At 40.1% G+C, this 20,525-nt stretch overlaps 1 protein-coding gene across 7 annotated transcripts in view; it reads right to left on the reverse strand.

Moving 5' to 3' along the window:
- Positions 1 to 20,525, reverse strand: part of SBF2 (SET binding factor 2) — a gene marked incomplete at both ends in the record, with an annotated part of 354,199 nt that overhangs the window by 72,476 nt on the left and 261,198 nt on the right. For 4 of the 7 annotated variants that reach the window (XM_080718166.1, XM_080718164.1, XM_080718162.1 and 1 more), the window contains 2 exons: positions 2,210 to 2,469; positions 5,837 to 6,007. In XM_080718166.1, coding sequence (XP_080574292.1) covers positions 2,210 to 2,469; positions 5,837 to 6,007 — 431 coding nt within the window. Of the gene's footprint in view, positions 1 to 2,209; positions 2,470 to 5,827; positions 6,008 to 20,525 lie in introns of all 7 variants that reach the window. The other 3 variants (XM_080718165.1, XM_080718163.1, XM_080718160.1) reach the window with 2 other exon arrangements.

The following is a 20,525-nucleotide window of genomic DNA, read 5'->3' on the forward strand; positions in this document are numbered from 1 at the left end:
CTTATGTATCTCTTCTAACCTACTCACTTCTCTTTCTTCCAATGCCAACCACATTAGTGGAATTAAAGTAAAGCTAAGCAGAGAATATGGCCATCACATCATCCCAAACCATTAAAGGAGTTAAGATGCCTTAACCACTTGCTATGTAGACTTTGAGAGAGTTGGTCATCTATAATGACAACTTTAAAAGGATATAGTTACTGATGGTCATAATGGGGATAAACAGAATAGCAGTGGAAGATAAAGCTCTGAGAAAATTAAGGAAGATCTTAAAAATTAAGCGGATGAGTCCAGAACTAATGAAATAGTCATGTGGGATTATGAGCAGAATAGAAATAGGAAAGCATCATTTCAGGAAGATTCCTTTGGCAGATAACTACAGAAAGAAAAGAATGAAAAAATGAAACGACTAAGAGACTATTATAACAATCATGACTTGAAAGTAATAAGGGCTTGGCTATGCTGCTCACATTAAATAACCAAAGGATGAACTAAAAACTATACGGAAGGAAATAAGAGATCTATGCGCATGACTGTATGTATAAAACACTGGTTCCATGTTGTCTAGCCTGGGAGACCAGAAGCTCTGATGTGTTTTGTTTGTTTGTTTGATTTTGTTTGTTTGTTACTGGGGACTGAACCCAGGGGGCCGTCTATCTCTAAGCAACACATCTAGCCCATTTTATTATTTTATTTTGAAACAGGGCCTTGCTAAATTGCTGAGGGTCTCACTACTTGCTGAGGCTGGCCTTTCTGCAAGCCTCCTTTTTCAGCCTCCCAAGTACTGGAATTATAGGTGTGCACCACCATGTCCAGCTTTGCGGTATTACTGAAAAAAGTAAAGTATCTGTGGTAGGAAGTTTGAGAGGTCAAGGGCAACCTTTGTAAATGAGCTTCCAATAGAGAATGAAGAGCGTTGACAGAAGGATTGAGAATGGAAAGAGAAGAGGAGCTGCCTGGAAGAGGCTGAGAAGAATAAATTAGAAGATAAAAGAACCACTAGGATGTTCCACATGGAAGCCCCAAAAGGGTGGAATTTCATGACTGCTTGGGTGATTCATTCATTTAATTATTAATTCAATCAATCAATCATTTGTTCAACCAAATATTATTATTGAGTCCTACAATATGCAAAGATGCTAAGGACAGAGCAATGAAAAAAAAAAAAAGGACAGGAAAGGTATGAGAAAATAAATCAGGTTGTGGAAAATATCATCAGAGAAAAGAGATCAGGGTGGGAGAGAGAGTGATAAAAGTGAAGCCTCAGATAGAAAGGCCAGGCTGGCATGGCAGTACATGCCTATAATCCCAGCAACTCAGGAGGCTGAGGCAGGAAAGCCATTAAGTATAAGGCCAGCCTGGGCAACTCAGTGAGATTCTGTCTCAAAATAAAAGATAAAAAGGTCTAGGGATATAGCTCAGTGGAAGAGCACCCTGGGTTCAGTCCCTAGTACAAAAGGAAAAAAAAAAAAAAAAAGAAAAGGAAGTCAGGAGAGTTTCTCTGGGTAGGTGACATTTGAGTTGAAACTTAAATAAAGTAAGAGAATGATTCTTGTGGCTATTTCAGAGAGAGTATGTTCCAGACTGAGGGAATGACAAGTCCAAAGGCCCTGAAGCAGCACTATGCTTGGCGCTTCCGAGGATTACAATTAGCAGGCAAGCCAGGCTTTGACAGAAGGGTAGGAAGTCAGGTCAGGGCCGTGGCCAGAATATAGATCCTATGAGCCTTACAGGCCACGGTGAAGACTTTGGATTTTATTTTCAGTGGTATAGAAGCCACTGGAGGTTAGAAAGGAAGGCATGACTGAGGATATGATTAGTCAGATTCTACAGATATGAGGAAAGGAGGGCCTAGAAGCAAATAATCACTTTGGTAAGAAAGAACTCATGACAGGTAGGTGGTAAACTCCTGTAATCAATTGAAAGTTCAAGGCCCACCGTGGCAACTTAGTGAGACCCTTTCTCAAAAAAAAAAAAAAAAAAAAAAAAAGTGGGTGGGGAGGTAGCTCAGTGGTAGAACACTTCTGGGTTCGATCCCCAGTACCACAAAAACAAACAATAGTAAGATGCAATGGTAGTCTTAATAAGAGAAGAGCAGGGCAAGTCTGAAGAAGGGGAAAATGGCTACTTTTTGCTTCCTATTTTCTGATAAACCGAGACTGGCCCCAAGAAGAGAAGGAATAGGGCCTGTGCGTGCACTTTCTGGTACCTGTTTGTGACAATGCTGTTGCTCCCGCTCTCCCAGTCCCCCGGCGCGGATGCTCTCAGGAGCTTGTTCTTAGTGGTGTCTAGTGGAACGAGCAGGTTGACCATGAGGTTTGCGAAGTGAATGGCCTGACTGAAGACCGTGCTTTCCTCATGCTGAACCAGCTCTTGCTGAGTTGATTTGCTCAGAGTAGGCCAAAGGCGCAGCTGCTCGGCTGCCAGGTCCATTGCTGTCTTCTGATACTGGTCATCAGAAAGCTTATCCTAGCAAAGGAACATCCGTCACTTCACAAGAGCTTCAAGAGACATGGGTGATGTTTTATATCTAGGTTTTCCTTTAGGAATATTCTATGTTTCTATGTATTTTACCAGCATATATTGTTTTTAAGAAAAATAACAAGAAAATATCTAAAAATAATAAATGATTGTCTTGGAAATTAAGAAAAAAATTTCTATTAAATACTTATATTGGCTGGGTGTGGTGGCACATGCCTGTAATCCCAGCATTTGGGAGGCGGAGACTGGAGGATCACTGTTTGTGGAAAGCCTCATCTACTTAGTGTGGCCCTTTGCAACTCAGTGAGACCCTGTCTCAAAAACTAAAAAGACTAAAAAATAGATCCAGGGGTATAGCTTGGAGGCAGAATACCCCTGGGTTCCATTCCTAGTATTGCAGAAAAATAAAATAAAATAAAATAAATAAAAACAAAAACTTATAATGGAAGAAATAACAAAAAACACAAAATATAACAACCTCCACAAAACAAAACCTAGATTTTCCCCCTCAGGTCCAATAGGCCTTCAGTAGAACCACATGACAAAGACAAACCCAAGGAAGCAGTGGCTAACATGGATATGTTTCTTACTGATAAAACTTCACTGTATTTATTTATCTCTGTGGCCCCATTACTCCTCCCCCCCCCCTTTTTTTTGTACTAGAGACTGAACTCAGGGTCATTCTACCTTTAAGCTACACCCCAGCCCTTTTAATTTTTGAAACAGAATCTTGCACCGCTGTCTCCCAAGTACAGGGATTATAGGCCTGTGCAACCATGTCAGGTGGCTCTGTCTTTTTAAGCGGCCAATTCAATAAACTGATGACCCAAAATTTCTATAAATGCTCATGTACGAATTTTCCAGCAGTATTTTAATACTCTTATATATTTCTTCTCTTCTGCTCTTTGGCACAAAGAGATGGAATAACTAAGGTCACATAAAAATATAGTTAGATTTCCTTACAAATATGTGAGTCAAATATAATCTACATATTAGTATGTAGGTAAATGTGAGATTTTTTTTTTTTTCTCCAGTCCTGGGTATTGAACTCAGGGTGTTCTACCACTGAGCTATAACCCTACCCCTTTTTATTTTATCTTTTAGTTTGAGGTAGAGTCTCCCTAAATTTCCCAGGTTGTCCTTAAACTTGAAATTCTCCTTCCTTAGCTTCCTAAGTAGCTGGGATTGCAGGCATGAGCCATTGTACCTGTAACTGTAAGATTTTAAAAGAGGGAATTCCTAGTTGGCTGAACAGTTTAGTGATAATAGCAGCAGTGCACATTTGCATAGCAGTCTACATCTTGTGAAGAGCTGGAACATCTACAGTTCTACTTATATCTAACTTAAGGCTCAGAGAAAAACTTTAGAACTGAGGACATAAAATCTGTGGCACATATTTGCTCTATGAATGTTTTTGAACTATACCAATGTTGGTATTATACCTGTTTAAAAAATGATTAAAAGCATTCCAAGTGCCCATTACTTCTGAAACAGAACCCCAGTTCAACAGTATTTGCATCTGCTACAAGGTACTCCTGCACCAGTTACATTTGGTGTACTGAAAGGAAACAAATCTAAATTTTAAATTAAGCAAACAAGTCATACTTGTTTGTTAATTACAATTTATAATATCAAGTAGATATCAGTATTATTTGTTCTTAATTAATAATAGGTCAATATAATGTTTATTTATTTCTATTTATTTATTTATTTGGAGGTGCTGGGGATGGAACCCTTCTACCTCCGGGCTATACTCCCAGACCTATTTTATATTTTTATTTGGAAACAGGGTCTCTTAAGCCAGCGAGGGGCTTCAAATCTGTGCGATCCTCCTGTCTCCGCCTCCCAAGAGGGGGGATTACAAGCATGCGCCATCACGCCCGGCTCAATATCATGTTTAAAATATGAGGTATAAGCTGGGCGTGGTGGCGCATGCTTGTAATCCCAGCATTTGGGAGGCTGAGACCAGAGGATCATGGTTCTCAGACAACCTCAGCTACCTAGTGAGGCCCTCTGCAACTCAGTGAGACCCAGTTTCAAAATAAAGAATAAAAAAAAAAATAGGGCTGGGTGTGTAGCTTGGAGGTTGAATGCCCCTGTGTTCTACCTCCAGACCCGCAAAAAAAAAAAAAAAAGAGGTGTAGATATATATGAATGTTGTTGTGTAGGTTCTGTGAGGTACCCAGGATCATTTATTTTAATGTATATACAATTAATTTAAAATGGAGAATGATGGAAAGGATCAGCAGTGATGTCTTTGCCCAGCATGTAGAACTGAATAGTACTCTTAAGTGAATAAACACTGGTGATTTGCCTTTTAGGCAGCTTTAACTTCAATTCTTGAGAACAATGACTTTTAACACTTACTATGTGCCTAGTACTCTTCATTGAGCTTCACGTGTATTAGACACCAAAATCTTACAACAATCTTATTTGCCAGTGAGGATATAAGGCACAAGAGATATGACTTGTCTAAGAACAGACAGCTAGCAAATGATATTCTAATATTACAGACTATTATAAACTGATTTTCAAATTAAAATTTTTTTATTAATTTTAAATATTTTATGCTATTAAAATATATATATAAACATATAGAATATTCCTAAGAAAAGATTTATTGCTAATTTTTTTTAGCAGAACCTTTAATTTTATATTTATTTTAAAGTCAGTGAACTATTTCCTTTCTCATTCCCTTCTTATTTTCTTTTGTGGTGCTGGGGATCAAACCTAGGACTCTATGACTGAGCTATATCCCAGCTTGACAGTCATTTAATTTTAATTTGACATTTCTTCAAAAAAGCTGCAAGAGACTTAATTTAGATTTAGGTTTGTTTTTTCCATCAACTTTCTTATAATTTCCAAGGAATTCTTATTTATTAAATATAATAAAATAGCTTTTATTATATTAAGGGCCAAAGAACTATATTAGGAAATCATAACCAGGTGTGGTGGTACATGCCTGTAATCCCAGTACTTTGGAGGCTGAGACACAAGAATCATATGTTGGATGCTAGCTTTAGCAATTTAGAGAGACCCTGTTTGGGAATAAAGAAATAAAAAGTGTTGGGGGTATACTTTGGAGATAGAATGCACCTGGATTCAATCCCAACACACACACACACACACACACACACACACACACACACACACACACACACACACACATGCAGAGCTATTGTGGAAAAATATAAAGTCAGAAATCAACAGAAGAAAGATGTTTACCAAAGGCTTCCCTAAAATAAACCCCAAAATACTCTGGTAGGAAGTGGCTGGATTTCCCTTTGCCCTGGGGATATCTGCATATGCGTTTCTTAATATCCAAATCCTGGTCTCAGGTGAGTACCTCTCTTACCTTTTGTTTCAGGTGTGGGGCGTGATTGTCTTCTTTTGCTGAGAGATACAGGGAGCGGACCTGCTCTTGCACTGCACTGTAAAAAGTTGTCTCCCAAAACTGTTGATTTGTCCAAATGGGGTGGTCTTGTACACAGGTGTAAGCAAACTGGCTGACTCCAGGGGCAAGTTTCTGTGAGAAAACACATTTATCACCGTGGAGATGGTAGAGTTATGACAGTTCAAAAGGTCACAGGTGTCACTTAGAGGGATCAAAGGACTTCTCTAGCGGCTTAGCAAGCACTATCTTACTCATTTTTAAATGGCAACCTTGGTTTGTTCTCAAATCCCTTAGGGTCGCAGTTACTTTATCAAATCTATCAAAATTGGCATTTAAGCAACAGCTAAAAATATACCAAAGATAATAAATTAGACAGTACCTAGCTCTGTATCATGTGCACAATAGGCAATGAACAGCTGTTATTATAATCAGGATATATAATAAAATCCACCATGACCTAAATATAACACTCCAGATAATTTAAAAATTCTTGTGCTGGTGTGGGGGCATACGCTTGTAATCCCAGTACTTGGGAGGCTGAGACAGAAGGATCGCAGGTTTGTGGCCAGCCTTAGCTACTTAGTGAGGCCCTCTGCAACTCAGTGAGACCCTGTTCAAAATAAAGAATATGAGGACTCACAATGGCGACTGTGGGATGCAGCACATCTCAGTAGCTGTAACAAATAAAATTCAACTACTGAGAGGCAGCATCTTCACACACACACACACACACACACACACACACACACACACACACACAGCATCAGAAGATATTTGCAAATAAATACACAAATGGGAACCATGGTGAAAGAAAATCCAATAATCTGAACATGAGCTCCACTGCAAAGAGCCCGAGAGCACAACTGACCTGGTGTGGCAGCCAGCGCCATCTTGGACTGCCACCTGAACCGCAACTGCCAGCTCTAGATCCAGCTCTGCAGCCCCAAGAAGACCCAACAAGTAATCGAAGAACTTGAAGCGTAGAAAGTGGTAGCAGAGCTCTAACATCTTAAGCACCACACCTCAGGGACGCAGAAAAAGATCCAAAAGCCCTTGCACCCACAGCAGCACATTGTGCCCTCCAGAGACCCAGCCCGCTGGACAGCAAAGTAACTGTGTTGCATTACTTGGTGAAGGCAGAAACTGCCCAGAGCAGCTGTGGGACTCTGGTGGACTAAGATCTGGTGGCCCAGCCCAGAAGAATCCAGTTATAACCTCCAGGGACAAAGGAAAGGCCCATAGTGCTCAGGGTGCGGTACCTGCACAGGGTCATGAGGGTCACTCCAAAACTAAATTGGACACTCTTCGCGGTGCGGGTAGTGAGGCACAGGCCCAGGGTGGGAAGGTGCAGAACCCAGGCCTGGAAAGAGCAGAGCAGAGGGCCTGAAAATGCAGAGCATAGTGCCTGAGATCTCAGAGCCAAGGGTGGAGAGCACAGAGCCAGGACTGGAGGGCGCGCAGGCAAGGCTGGAGGGCACAGAGCCCAGGGCCAGAGGGCGCAGAGCCAAGGGCCAAAGAATGTGGAGCCCAGGGCTTGAAAGAACACAGTGCAGAGCCAGAGAGTGCAGATCCTAGGGCCAGAAAGCACAGCGCACAGGGTGGGAAAACGCAGAACCCTGAGCTTACACATTTACCGTGACACCCTGACACTACCGGCACACTGACAGCTGAACACAAAGCTGTCAGAGGCGAGAAAAGGGTGGAAACACCCATACAGTGGGTCCAAAAGCTGCCAATAGGTTACGGAGCAAATGAGAGACACTGAAATACACTCTAGAACCTACCACAGTGAACAGACATACAGATATTATATGGGCCCAGGCCCTACATATGTAAATTAGCAGGACTACTATTTATTTTTTCTTTTATACTGTTGCTATTTCTTTTTGTTCTTTTTTTCCTTTCTTTGGTTGTTTTTTTTTTTGTCTTTGATTTATATGTTAGTTTTTGTAACCTGTTTTGTTACTTTATGCATGTCTGTTTGCTCCTTCCTCCAATCCTTTTAGAAACTTCCTCCTCCTACTCTATCTACTGTCTTCTCTCAAAATTTGTTTTCCCTTACTATATCTCCCTATTATATATTCAATCTATTTCATATCCCCATACCTAAATACTCTGTACTAACTACAAGAATCCTACTATCTAGCCTTCTCTCAATCTCAAGATACTACCTTATTATATTTAAATTCTTACTCAACTTAACCATATCCTTGACTTCATCTGACTCTTGTACCCATCACCCCAGCTCCTCCCTCCTTGCCCAACCCTCACCATTGGAAAAAACACTGCTTACCCATGCACGAACCTGCTGACACTCTAAATCCCTACTTTTCAGGACTTCTGGCTGGGCTTCAGAAAAAGGGCAAATTTAAGAGGTAATAAATAGCAGTAGGCCTGCAACCCGAGCTACTTAGTAGGCTGAGGTGGGAGGATGGAAGTTCAAGGCCAGTGTGGGTAATACAGTGAGAGCCTCTCTCAAAATAAAAATGGCTGGGGTACAGCTCAGTGGTAGAGCATTTGCCTAGAATGTGTGAAGCCTGAATTCAATTCCCATTACTAAAAAAAAAAAGGAGAAAGCTAACTACAGGTACTTGGTTGGTAGATACTTCATATGTATTTCTTATTTAATTTAATGGTAAGATGGCTGGGTGTGGTGGCACACGCTTATAATCCCAGTACTTGAGAGGCTAAGACAGGAGGATTACGCAGGTTCGAAGCCACCTTCAGCTACTTAGTGAGGCCCTCAGCAACTTAGTGAGAGCTGTTTCCAAATAAAATTTAAAATAGGACAAAGGTATAGCTTAGAGGTAGAAGGCCCCTAAGTTTTATCCCCAGTACCACAAAAAAAAAAAAAATTGTTAAGATGAACATTATTATCTACAATTTAAGGAAAAGAAAGCACAAGTTTGGGGAGGTTTATTTGATTGCCTAAGACAAAACAGCAATCATGTAAATGGCAGAATGTGGTTTTAGGCCCAAGGTTTTGTTCTACAGTCCTGCTCTCTTTCCTATATCAAATGGTCTTCCAAAAAGAACTGACAGCACAATTACATTGCATCAATAAGGTATGTACACACACACACACACACACACACACACACACACACACACACACACACACTGAGAGAGAGAGAGAGAGAGAGAAAGAAAGAGAAAATAAGTTCAGTGTTAATTAGTACTGCTGTGCTTCCTCAGGGTTGTATCTCTCAAAAGTTAATATTTTCCCTTGAAACCTCTAATAAGACTTATTACATGCTCAATATATGCTAATTTATTTCTTGGTCTCAAGCCCATTAAACCTGAAGCTGGAATAGGCACCAAGCACAACATGAAAGGCAGTATTTAGAGAGTTAGAAGCCACTGGCTGCGGTTTTGCCTCTCAGTCTGTGTACTGAATGTTTCCTGTAAATCCCTTTCAAGAAAGGACGGGGTACTGCGGTGCAGGTGACTGGTTATAACCCCAATTTTCCTATTAGGTAGCTATACTTTAGGGCTGAACATGAAGCAAAAAGGAGGTACCAAAACAGAAGGTGCATAAGAGCAGCTCCCTATGGGAAGTCATAGACAAAACATGTGTGGTTCTGTGAGTGTGTAAGCAGAAGCCTCTCCCTGTGAACCATGCGTTCCTTATATCCTCTGCATCAAGGCACTTGGGATGTGGATTACACATTTTCCCCCCTTCACATTTTAGTCTTTTGTTCTAAGAACTTGAACAGTTACCTCAGCAGTCATGTGCCAGCCTATTTAAGAAAAAGATTCTACAGGTAAGAAGTTCAAATACGATAAAAGCATAATTCTCAACTGCCTCTTCATATGTAGTTAGATGTAGTACCATCATTTTCTTTCTTGTAGTGCTGGAGCCTCATGCATGCTAGGAAGCACTCTATCACTGCGCTACATCCTCAGCCAGGTAGTGCCATTTCTTACAAGTAAAGCACAGTGTAATGACCAGCTCTAAAAGTATTTGAATTCTGAAACTATTTTAAAATACTTTAGCTCAGAAACACTGAGCTCTTAACAAATCCTTTTCAGTTTTTCACAGTGTATGTGTTTTTAGGATAATCAACACACTAAAAAATGACTAATCATAAAACTCATGAAAAACAGATAGAGCTCTACAGGAATCTGAGGTGTAAGAAGCCCTGCCCTTCTCTCTCCTTAGCATTTTTCTCACTTGTGCTGCATATTTCTTTTCTTCGGCGCCTACTGGTTGTCATTATCTTTGTTCTTATTTACAAACCAAAATGAAAATGCAAAAACTTCTCAACAAAGGGGAACTCTATATATACCATTGTACAAAAATGATGAAAAAGAGAGTGACAGTGGCCCAAAGGGTCAGAACTCACAGCCTGTTTCCTTGGTGAGAATTACAGCAGCAGGGTAAAGGGATTATGGGATAAGCACTTTTGATGGCAAGACAGTCACAAATGGCTATGACATCTGATATACTCATAAGAAATCATTATTTCCCAAACAACTGAATTACTATTATTTTTCCAAGTGCGAAAGGTGCCTCCTTTCTTTGTGGTTTCCTGCTATGTCAGCTCAACCTTTAGCAAGGGCACCTTGGGCCTCCTGCAGGGTGGGCTGGGCTACCACACCAATGGGCAGGTGTGTTCTGGTACCAGCAGAGGGCGGTAGCACCTTATTCTGCTTGGATTCCATCATAGTTTTAATAAAACTTGCAAAAATGGAGTCTTATAGTTTGTTTGGGCTAGAAACCAAACTGGAAAGGTAAGGTGAATATTACATGCCTTTATTATTTAGCTGAGAAACCCTATAAAAAGAATAGATTTGCCTAAAATCTATTTTAGCCACATGACAAGATGGGCAGATAAGATGGGAACAGAAATCAGATGATCAATTACACTGTTTCTGCCTGGCATAATGGCAATACTTATATTCCAGTACTTGGGACGCTGAGACAGGAGGATCGCAGGTTCGCAGCCAACCTCACTACTTAGCGAGGCCCTCTGCAACTTAGTGACACCTTGTTTCAAAATAATAATAATAAAAAAAAGGGCTGGGCTGTAGTCAGAGGTAGAAGGCCTCTAGGTTCAATCCTTAGTTCTGAACAAGGCACTGCTTCTATAAGAAATAAAAATTAAGATGTTCCACAATATTGTAATATAATCATGGTGAGAGAGATGTGATGAGACTTTCTAGGCTTTTAGATTTTAGTGAAAGTAGCGGTAGTTTTGGTAAACAGAGAAAATCAATACTTATGGATAAAACTATCTCCTGATTTTAATCACTTCTCTGGCGTTCCAGGCAAGACCTTTCCCAAGATGGTTTCTCAAACTGGTCCATATTGCTAGCCTCGTGGGATTTTACTTCGTACAGAGATGAGATTCAATACTGAGGGTGATGATTGGAATGCTGTTGTCAAATGCCAGCTCTTTCCCCCTTCAATTCTGGCAACAATATTTACTTTACATTTCATAATAATTCTTAGAATTCTGTCCTAAAGAAACAAGTGATATTTTGCATGCAATTTTATGAGATGTTTAAGAATGTGTTGATTTCCTTCCTTATCTAGAAAAAATAGCCCTGAAAGTACTAGATTAAGCAATGCCATTCATTTTCCACAAAGCTTTCAAAGGAAACCCAGCATGGGGCAGGATGTGGAGAATAAACTCATGGAGCTCACCACACAGCAGGTTAGATCCAAACCCAAATAAATGGACACAAGTCATCTGAGAGACCAGACAGATGGTCAAGGGGAAGGTTAAGATGTCTGTACAAAGGGCCTGTCTAAAGCCTGTCTGGCTATACATGTTTGCTCCCCCAGGTCCAAATGGCAAATAGGGAATACAGAGGAAAACTAGATTTTGGGGAGGGAAAACAGAACTCATCCCATAAACATGTAATGATCTTAAAGAGTGATGTAAGCTGGGCATGGTGGCACATGTCTATAATCTCAGTGCTTGGGAGGCTGAGACAGGATTGTAGGTTTGAGGTCAGCCTCAGCCAAGTGGCGAGGCCCTCAGCAACTTAGAGAAATGCTGTTTCAAAATAAAAAACAAGGAATCTCCACACAGATCTCCATAGTGGCTGAACTAGTTTGCACTCCCACCAACAATGTAAAAGAGTTCCTCTTTCCTCACATCCTCGCCAGCATTTATTATTGTTTGATTTCTTTATGCTTGCCAATCTAACTGGGGTTAGATGGAATCTCAGTGTAGTTTTGATTTGCAATCTCCCTGATGGCTAATGATGAAGAACATCTTTTCATGAATCTATTGGCCACTTGTATCTCTTCTTTTGTAAAGTGTCTATTCATTTCAATTGCCCATTTCTTGATTGGGTTGTTTGTTTTGCTAGTGCAGAGTCTTTTGAGCTCTTTGTATCCACCATACGATCTAGCTTTACCACTCCTGGGTATTTTTCCAAAGGGGTTGAAAACAGAGAACTACAGCAACATATGCATACCTATGTTCATAGTAGCACAATTTGTAATAGCCAAAATTTGGAAACAACCTAGGCCCCCATCAACAGATGAATGGTTTACAACACAATGGAATTCTATTCAGCTATAAAGAAGAACAAAATCACATCATTCGTAAGATGGAAAGGGCTAGAAAGCATTATGTTAAATGAGATCAGCCAAACACAGAAAGAGAAGGGACATATGTTTCCTCTAATATGCCCAAACGAGTGAGCATTGGGGATACCAGAGGGACTCCAGATAATGGAAGGGAAATCTCAGCAAAGTTTGAATGGAAAACTAAGAGAGGAAGGAGGCTGAACTTGATTGATGAGCGGCTATTTCCAAATAGGTGTAAAAGTACGAATATAGCAAGGTTAGCCTGGGTATTAAGTATTGGGAGGGGGGAAGGGAAGCGAGGTGGGGGAGAGGGCACCAAATACAGATTAAATGTATAACATTTACTTTCAATAAAAAGAATAAAAAAACCTGAAAAAAAAGAAAAAATGAAGAAAAACAAAACAAAAAAACAAAATAAAAAACAAAACAGAACTGGGTATATATCTCAGAGGTAAAACACCCTTGGGCCCAATCTCCAACACACACACACACACACACACACACACACACACACACACACGCTGAGACCAGAGGATCGCAGTTCGCAGACAGCCTTAGCTACTTAGTGAGGCCCTCTGCAACTTAGTGCGACCCTGTTTCAAAATAAAAGAATAAAAAATAGGGTTGGGGTATAGCTCGGAGGTCAAATGCCCCTCCCTGGGTTCTATCCCCAAACCCGCCCCCCCCAAAAAAAATTAACTTGACAATCTCTCTTTCTCTCTCTTTTCTTTCCCTCCCTCCCTTCCTCTCTCTTTCTTTCTTTTTCTCTCTGATTTAGTGCATAGGCAGAAACTTAGCTTGAGAACTAAAAAGTTGAACAGAGAAAAATGCATTGTCATACATAAAAGAATGCTGGAAAAATATTGACTTGGTGTTCAAATTTCCAGTTACCTTAAAAATAAAGAAAAATTTATTTCTTGCTTTTGTTGTTATTTCTAGAGTTAATTTGGGGCTTTTTTTGGGGGGGAGGTACCAAGGATTGAACCCTGGGATATTCTACCTCTGAGCTATACCCCCAGCGCTTTTATTCTTTATTCTGAAACAGGGTTGCTAAGTTGCTGAAGCTGTCCTAGGACCAGCTATCCTCCTGTACTGGGATTACAGGCATGCGCCACCATGCCTGGCTTCAATTTGTTTAAATCAGGTAGGACTCCCCCCAAAAAAGTTATATATTATCAGTAGTTTGTTGATCACTGAGGTCAGTTTATTGTATAGGTTCTTTTCCTACTTGTACTTTGTTGAAGAATCAGGACTGTTTGTCCTATAGATTTTCCATCAGTCTTGCGATTGCTGGCTGCATCCCAGTGGTGTTATTTGACCTGTTTTTTTGACCTCTGTATTTTCTATAAGTTGGAGGTTGTATCAAGAAGCAAGATCAGATTTAGGCTTGTTTGGCAAGACTACTTCTTAGATAGTGCTCCCATAAAAGGGCACATTTGGCAGCCTCTTCTTTTGTGATGTTAGAGGCTATTGAGGGTCAATTTCTAGCTTCATTTATCATTAGAAATAGTATAGTGTTATTATCCCTCATGCTTCAGCTGGGATACTTTTTATAAATAGAAACTTCCCCTCATTAACTGTTTGGTGGTCCACATAAAAAGTCTGTATTAGAAAAGCAGAATTGGGCTGCTGGTACCCCCCCCCCACACACACACACAGAAGTAAAATTTGGAAATGGGGTTTTGCTAAGTTGCTGAGACTAGCCTCAAACCTGCAATCCTCCTGTCCTAAGTACTGGGATTATAGACATGAGCCAGTGTGCTTGATTAAGCAGTTATTTTATTTTTATGATACTGGGGGTGGAACCCAGGGGCTTTTCTACCTCTGGGCTATACTTCCAGACCTATTTTATACTTTATTTGGAAACAGGGTCTAAGTTGCTGAGAGCCTCACTAAGTAGCTGAGGCTGGCTTTGAAGCTGTGCGATCCTCCTGTCTCAGCCTCCCAAGTGCTGGGATTACAAGTGTGCGCCACCACCCCGGCTAAGCTGTTATTTAAAAAAAGATGTTAACAGGGCATCTTTTTCTTTTGCATTCTCGACACTCAACACTTGTGACCAGTTGTGAGGAGTTTCTCACCCATACTGGCCAATTATCTGACACGAGGTACAACTTAATTTTGAGACTGTAAGGTAGCTAGGCAGATAGGCAGATATGTGCAATGGGGGTGGTTAGGGTTGCTCTACTGAGATGTGGGAAGATCACTCCACTCCACAGGACAAAGAACTCTGCCCACAAACTGCTCCTTCATGGCTGGATCCTACTCACTTAAATCCAAAAGCAATCAGGTGCTGGGCGTGGTGGTGCACGCCTCGGGAGACCGACAGAGGATGATCACAGGTTTGAGGCCAGCACACAGTAACTTAGTGAGACTCTGTTTCAAAATAAAAATTGAAAGTGTCTGGGGGAGGGTTTATTCAGAGGTAGAATTCCCCTGAGTTCAATCCTCAGAACAAAAGTAAATAAGTAAATAAAATGCTATAAGATAAAATAAAATAAAAGGAACGGTGTGTAGGTTTAGGGGGTGTTTCAACATTGTGGAAGCAGCAGAGACGCCCTAAGCTGTGGCACAAAAGAGCAAGAAGCTCCCCAAATACATGATACATGTGGAAGGAGTTTCCTTCCAGAATAGAAACACTGACCGTGTGGAGGAGGCCATGCCTCTTCCACTCCTGCAATGGACCACTCCACAGTTCTCCCCAGTATATATAATACTTTCGTTTTTTTTTTTTTCCTAACATGGCCTCCTTTCTTAAAACTGCCCATCCACTTCACTGAATATAACCTTTATGCTTATCCTATTTGTGTTTGTCAAGTAAAATATTTCTTTTAGGAGGACAAGAACCTAAGAAATACGGCCCAGTAACAACACTCTCTGCCTAGAGTTAGATCCCACAGGCTAAGGGCTCTATCACAGAAGGCTCCACATCCCCTTTCCACAATGCCAATTTAGAATTCAAGCCTCCAATTCTCTATAAATTGTATGTGTCCTTTCTCAGGTTTAATGGTTCACAGAAGTCAGGGAAACACTTTACTTAATATTAATGATTTATTGCAGAGTATAGTTTAAAGAATACAAACAGCCGGATGAGAAAACACACTGGGCAAGGTTTGAAAGGGACCCTGTGGCGTTGGCACACGGGACCCCTTTTGGCACACGGATGTCTTCAGCAACCTGAAGCTCTCCAAACCCCTGCTCTTTTTTGTGGTCCTGGGGACCCAAGTAAGGGCCTTTTCTATAAGCACTCTCACCACTGACCTCCATCCCCAGACTCTAGTGGATTTTTATAGAGGCTTCATTCAGAGACATAATTGACTAAATCACTGGCCATTCACTGGTGATCAATTCAACCTTTGACCCCTTACTCTTCTCCTAATGGCTAGAGGTCCCAACCCTCTAATTACTTGGTTGGTTCTCCTGGCCACTTCATCCTGAGACTATCCAGGAGACTCTGAGCAACAGCCACCTCATTAACCACAGAAAGATACATGTAATCTCAGAGATTCCAAGGGTTTTAAGAGCTGTGTGCTGGGAAATGAAGGAGACCAAAATATATGATTTATTTTTATAAATCACAATATCACACACCATCAAACCTCACTCAGGAGTAAAGAGATAACCTGAATAGACTCATTTCTATTTAAGAAATTGAAACTGTAGTTTAAGATCTTCCTGAAAAGAAAGCTCCAGATACAAATGGCTTTGCCAGTAATTCTACCAAACATAAGAAAAAACTCTGATCCCAGTTTCTTGGGAGCCTGAGGAGGAAGACTGCAAATTTGAGGCTAGCTTGGGCAACTTTTTAAAAAAGGGGCAGGAATATAACTAAGTGCCCTAGCATTTGTGATGCCCTACTTAAGTTCAGTCCCCAGTACCAAAGGGGAAAAGAAAGAAAAAAGTCACAAAAATTAACTCACTATACAAAAGAACTGAAGTAAAACCTGAAACTATGGTATTGCTACAGCAATAGTTCAAAACACTTGTACTGAACGGCAGATTTCTGGCTGCTGATTCTGAATTCTTCCATTTTACATAAAGCTGCAGCTTGGCCTGAGCTGCTTCATTCTGAGTGTTAAGTGCTAAGGCAGAATGACTTGGCATCTTATTTGTACAAGTATTATCTGCCTATCACAACCACAAGGCATAGGCTCAGAAATGACTTATTCATGCCAATACAAATTGCCACTGTGAGCTGGGTGTGGTAGTGCATGCTTGTAATGCTTAGGAGGCTGAGACGGGAGGATCTCAGGCTTGTAGACAACCTCAGCAACTTAGTGAGGCCCCCTGCAACTTAATGAGACCTTGTTTCAAAATAAAAAATAAAATAGGGCTGGGGGTGTTGCTCAGAGATAGAAGGCTCCTGGGTTCAATCCTCAGTCACACACACACACACACACACACACACACACACACACACACACACACACAAATTAAATTATTAACAAACAGATTAATAAATATAAAATTACCACTGTGAATTTACTGAGTTAACTACCTGTGGACTTAGACTCTATCAGAGACACCAGACACTTGAGCTTTTCAGAAATATCAGACCAATGGGTAATGTAACTACCTCATTCAGGACCCATCAACAGGGGACAATTCACTATACCGTGGACACTGGCACACCACCTTGCCAGAGACTACTCCGGTGTGTGTGCCATGGCCTCCCCCCAGAAGACCACAGGCGATGCACTCCCAGTTGTCCCTGGGCTCAACTCAGTACATTTTCCTCCTAGCTGATGGTCCAGCTCCAAGCAGACACTGCCATCCCTCCCTCTGAACCCTTTGCTTTGACATACCAACGTGACCAGCTGCAATGACATTCACCATTTGTACCCACTCTTTGCATAGGGTCTTTCCAATTGACTTGTACCTCCTAGATGCTTTACTCTTTTCTTTCTATTACCTAACCATTATTATTTGCTATGATTTGAGTGTTAAGATGGTTAATTGTTCGATGTTAGTAATTAAGATGGGAAAGCACGAAGCACTTAGAATCGCCATGGTTATCACTCCAAATGAAACCAGGAGTACTTGGTGAAATAAAGTTGATGCAACTGGTGCTGCCTGTGAATCTACTGATAGTAAATTCTTTTTTTTGTTTGTTTGTTTGGTGGTACTGGGGTTCCTGGAAGCCCTTCTACGTCTGGGCTACACTCCCAGACCTATTTTTATATTTTTATTTGGAAACAGGGTCTCTTAAGCCAGAGAGGCTGGCTTCGAACCTGCGCGATCCTCCTGTCTCCCTCCCAAGCGCGGGGATTACAAGTGTGCACCACCACGCCCGGCGTGATAGTAAATTCTAACACTGTGGAAAAACCCAGTGGCCTGCGTTAATGGCATAGCTTGCGTATGGCATATTGATGTAGGCAATGATTTTTTAGATAGAACCCAAAAGCACAGGCGATGTTCGTAAAAACAGACAAATGAGATTGTATCAATACAAATCCCCGCGCTTGGGAGGCAGAGACAGGAGGATGGCATAGGTTCGAAGCCAGCCGCGCACGCTGGCTTAGGAGACCCTGTTTCCAAATAAAAATGTAAAAATAGGTATGGGAGTGTAGCCCGGAGGTAGAAGGGCTTCCAGGAACCCCAGTACCACCAAAAAAAAAAAAAAAAAAAAAAAAGAGTTAAGAGATAACCTACAGGATGGGAGAAAATATTTACAAACTATTCTTCTAATAAGGGACTAAGTTCCAGAGCATATAAGCATATAAGGAACTAAAAAAGATGAACATCAAAAGCAAAATAAACATCAATCCAGTTAAAAAATGTCTAGGCATAATGGCACATGCCTATAACCCAATACTTGAGAGGCTGAGACAGGAGGAATTCAGGTCCAAGGTCAGACTCAGCAACTTAGGGAGACCCTCAGCAATGTAGCCTGTTTCAAAAATTAAAAAATAAAATAAGAAAATAGGGCTAGAAGTATGGCTTGGTGGTAGAATGCCCCGGGCTCAATCCCTACTACTCTGCACACACAAGATGGGGCAGGAGGGAACTTTTGGGGTGGTAGATATGTTCACTATCTTGATTGTGGTGATGGTTACCAACAAGTTGCACGGCTTAAATATGTAATAGGGTATTGAATGTCAATTATAACTTAATAATCTACTAAAACATTGTTAATGTACACATAAGGTTTACATATTTTATTGTATGTAAATTTTAGTTTGAAAGAAAAAAATGTAAACTCTATTACAATTCTAGTTCCAAATTCTAGTAAATGATATGCATGCTAGAGTATTGGAATTATATCATCATATTATGATTGTAATTTACTTTAATATAAATAAAAATAATATAAACCAGTAGATGAATAGATATGTATAATAAAAAGATAAGTTAATGCTAAACTCTAAATATTTGTGGATCTTCTAAAACTTTTGAAATTTTCTTTAAAACATTTTGCAATGTTATATTTAGAAAAATTAGAGAAATAGTCTTATTAGTACCCAAATATTAAAAATTCTAGAAAGAGAAATATAAAATAATTAAATAAATAGGATTATTTCAATATTTTTAAGAACCAAAGAATTTTCAGATGGAAAGATCTGCCTAATGCCTACTTAATGAATGAAAAAGACCCACATGAAGGCACAACATTATGAATACTGAATCCATAAAGAGAGGTCCTAGAAGGTACCACAAACGGGCCATTTAACAATTAGAAATCAGAATGGCATTAGACTTAACAGGAGGGATTCATAAGTGTATGAAAGGGAAGGAGGGAGAAATTATAAGAGGATGGTCAGATGGGCGTGGTAGCACATGCTTGTAATCCCAGCATTTGGGAGGTCAAGACAGGAGGATCTGGGTCCGCAGATAGTTGCAAAGGGCTGCTATTACTTAGTGAGGTCCTTTGCAACTTAGTGAGACCCTGTTTCAAAATAAAGAATAAAAAAAATAGGGCTGGGGTTGTACCTCAGAGGTAGAATGTCCCTGGGTTCCATCCCCAGTACTGCAAAAAACCAAAAAAAAAAAAAAAAAAAAAAAAAAAAGATATACAGTTGTGGTGGTAATATAAGAAACCTAAATGTTGATATCCCAGAAACTTAGTGAGACCCTGTTTCCAAATAAAATATAGAATAAGGCTGAAAGTATAGCCCGGAGGTAGAAAGCCTCTGGGTTCCACCCCCAGTACCACCACCAAGAAGGAAGGAAGGAAGGAAGGAAGGAAGGAAGGAAGGAAGGAAGGAAGGAAAAAAGAAAGAGCTAACTGGGTGATGTGTGCATGTATGTGTACACAAGTTTTTTACCCCAATGCACCAATAAAAAATTTAAGAAATAGCAGTGAAAACCTATTACTTAGAAATACTAACCAAATACCAAAGAAACATCTAAAGAGAAACATGGTTGTCTCTGGGAAGCAGACCTTGGGAGAAGAGCAGGGGCCTCTGTTTTTGTGATAAGCTGTAATTTTCAAAATATAAACATATGAAAAGCCTTAGATTGGAAAACATTTAAAAATGTGGTTATTATATATATGGAATTAAAATTAATTAAAAATAATCTTTATTATTTCTCTTTTAAAATTCCTTGCATCTTTTCAGACCATAATGGAATAAAAGTAGAAATCAACAATAGGAAACTCAAAAGAAATTATTCAAATACATGGAGATTGAATGATACACTATTGAATAATGAATGGGTAAGAGCAGAAATTAGGGAAGAAATAAAGAAAGTTATGGAAACAAATGAAAACAGAGACACAACCTACCAAAATCTATGGGACACTATGAAGGCAGTATTAAGAGGAAAGTTTATTGCATTGAGTGCCCACATAAGAAGGACAGAGAATCACCAAGTAAAGAACCTAATGACACAACTCAAGGACCTATAAAGACTGCAACAGTCTATTCCCAAAGCCAGCAGAAGGCAAGAAATTATTAAAATTAGAGCAGAAATAAATGAAATAGAGAACAAAAAAACAATTCAAAGAATCAATAAAACAAAAAGCTGTTTTTTTGAAAAGATTAATAGAATTGATAACCCCTGGCTAACCTAACCAAAAGAAAAAGAGAATCAACTCAAATTATCAAAATTAGAAATGAAAAAGGAGATATCACCACAGATGGTGAAGAAATTCAAAAAAGATTA

The sequence above is a fragment of the Muscardinus avellanarius genome (assembly GCF_963383645.1).
Source record: "Muscardinus avellanarius genome assembly, chromosome: 1".
Classification (NCBI taxonomy): Eukaryota; Metazoa; Chordata; class Mammalia; order Rodentia; family Gliridae; genus Muscardinus; species Muscardinus avellanarius.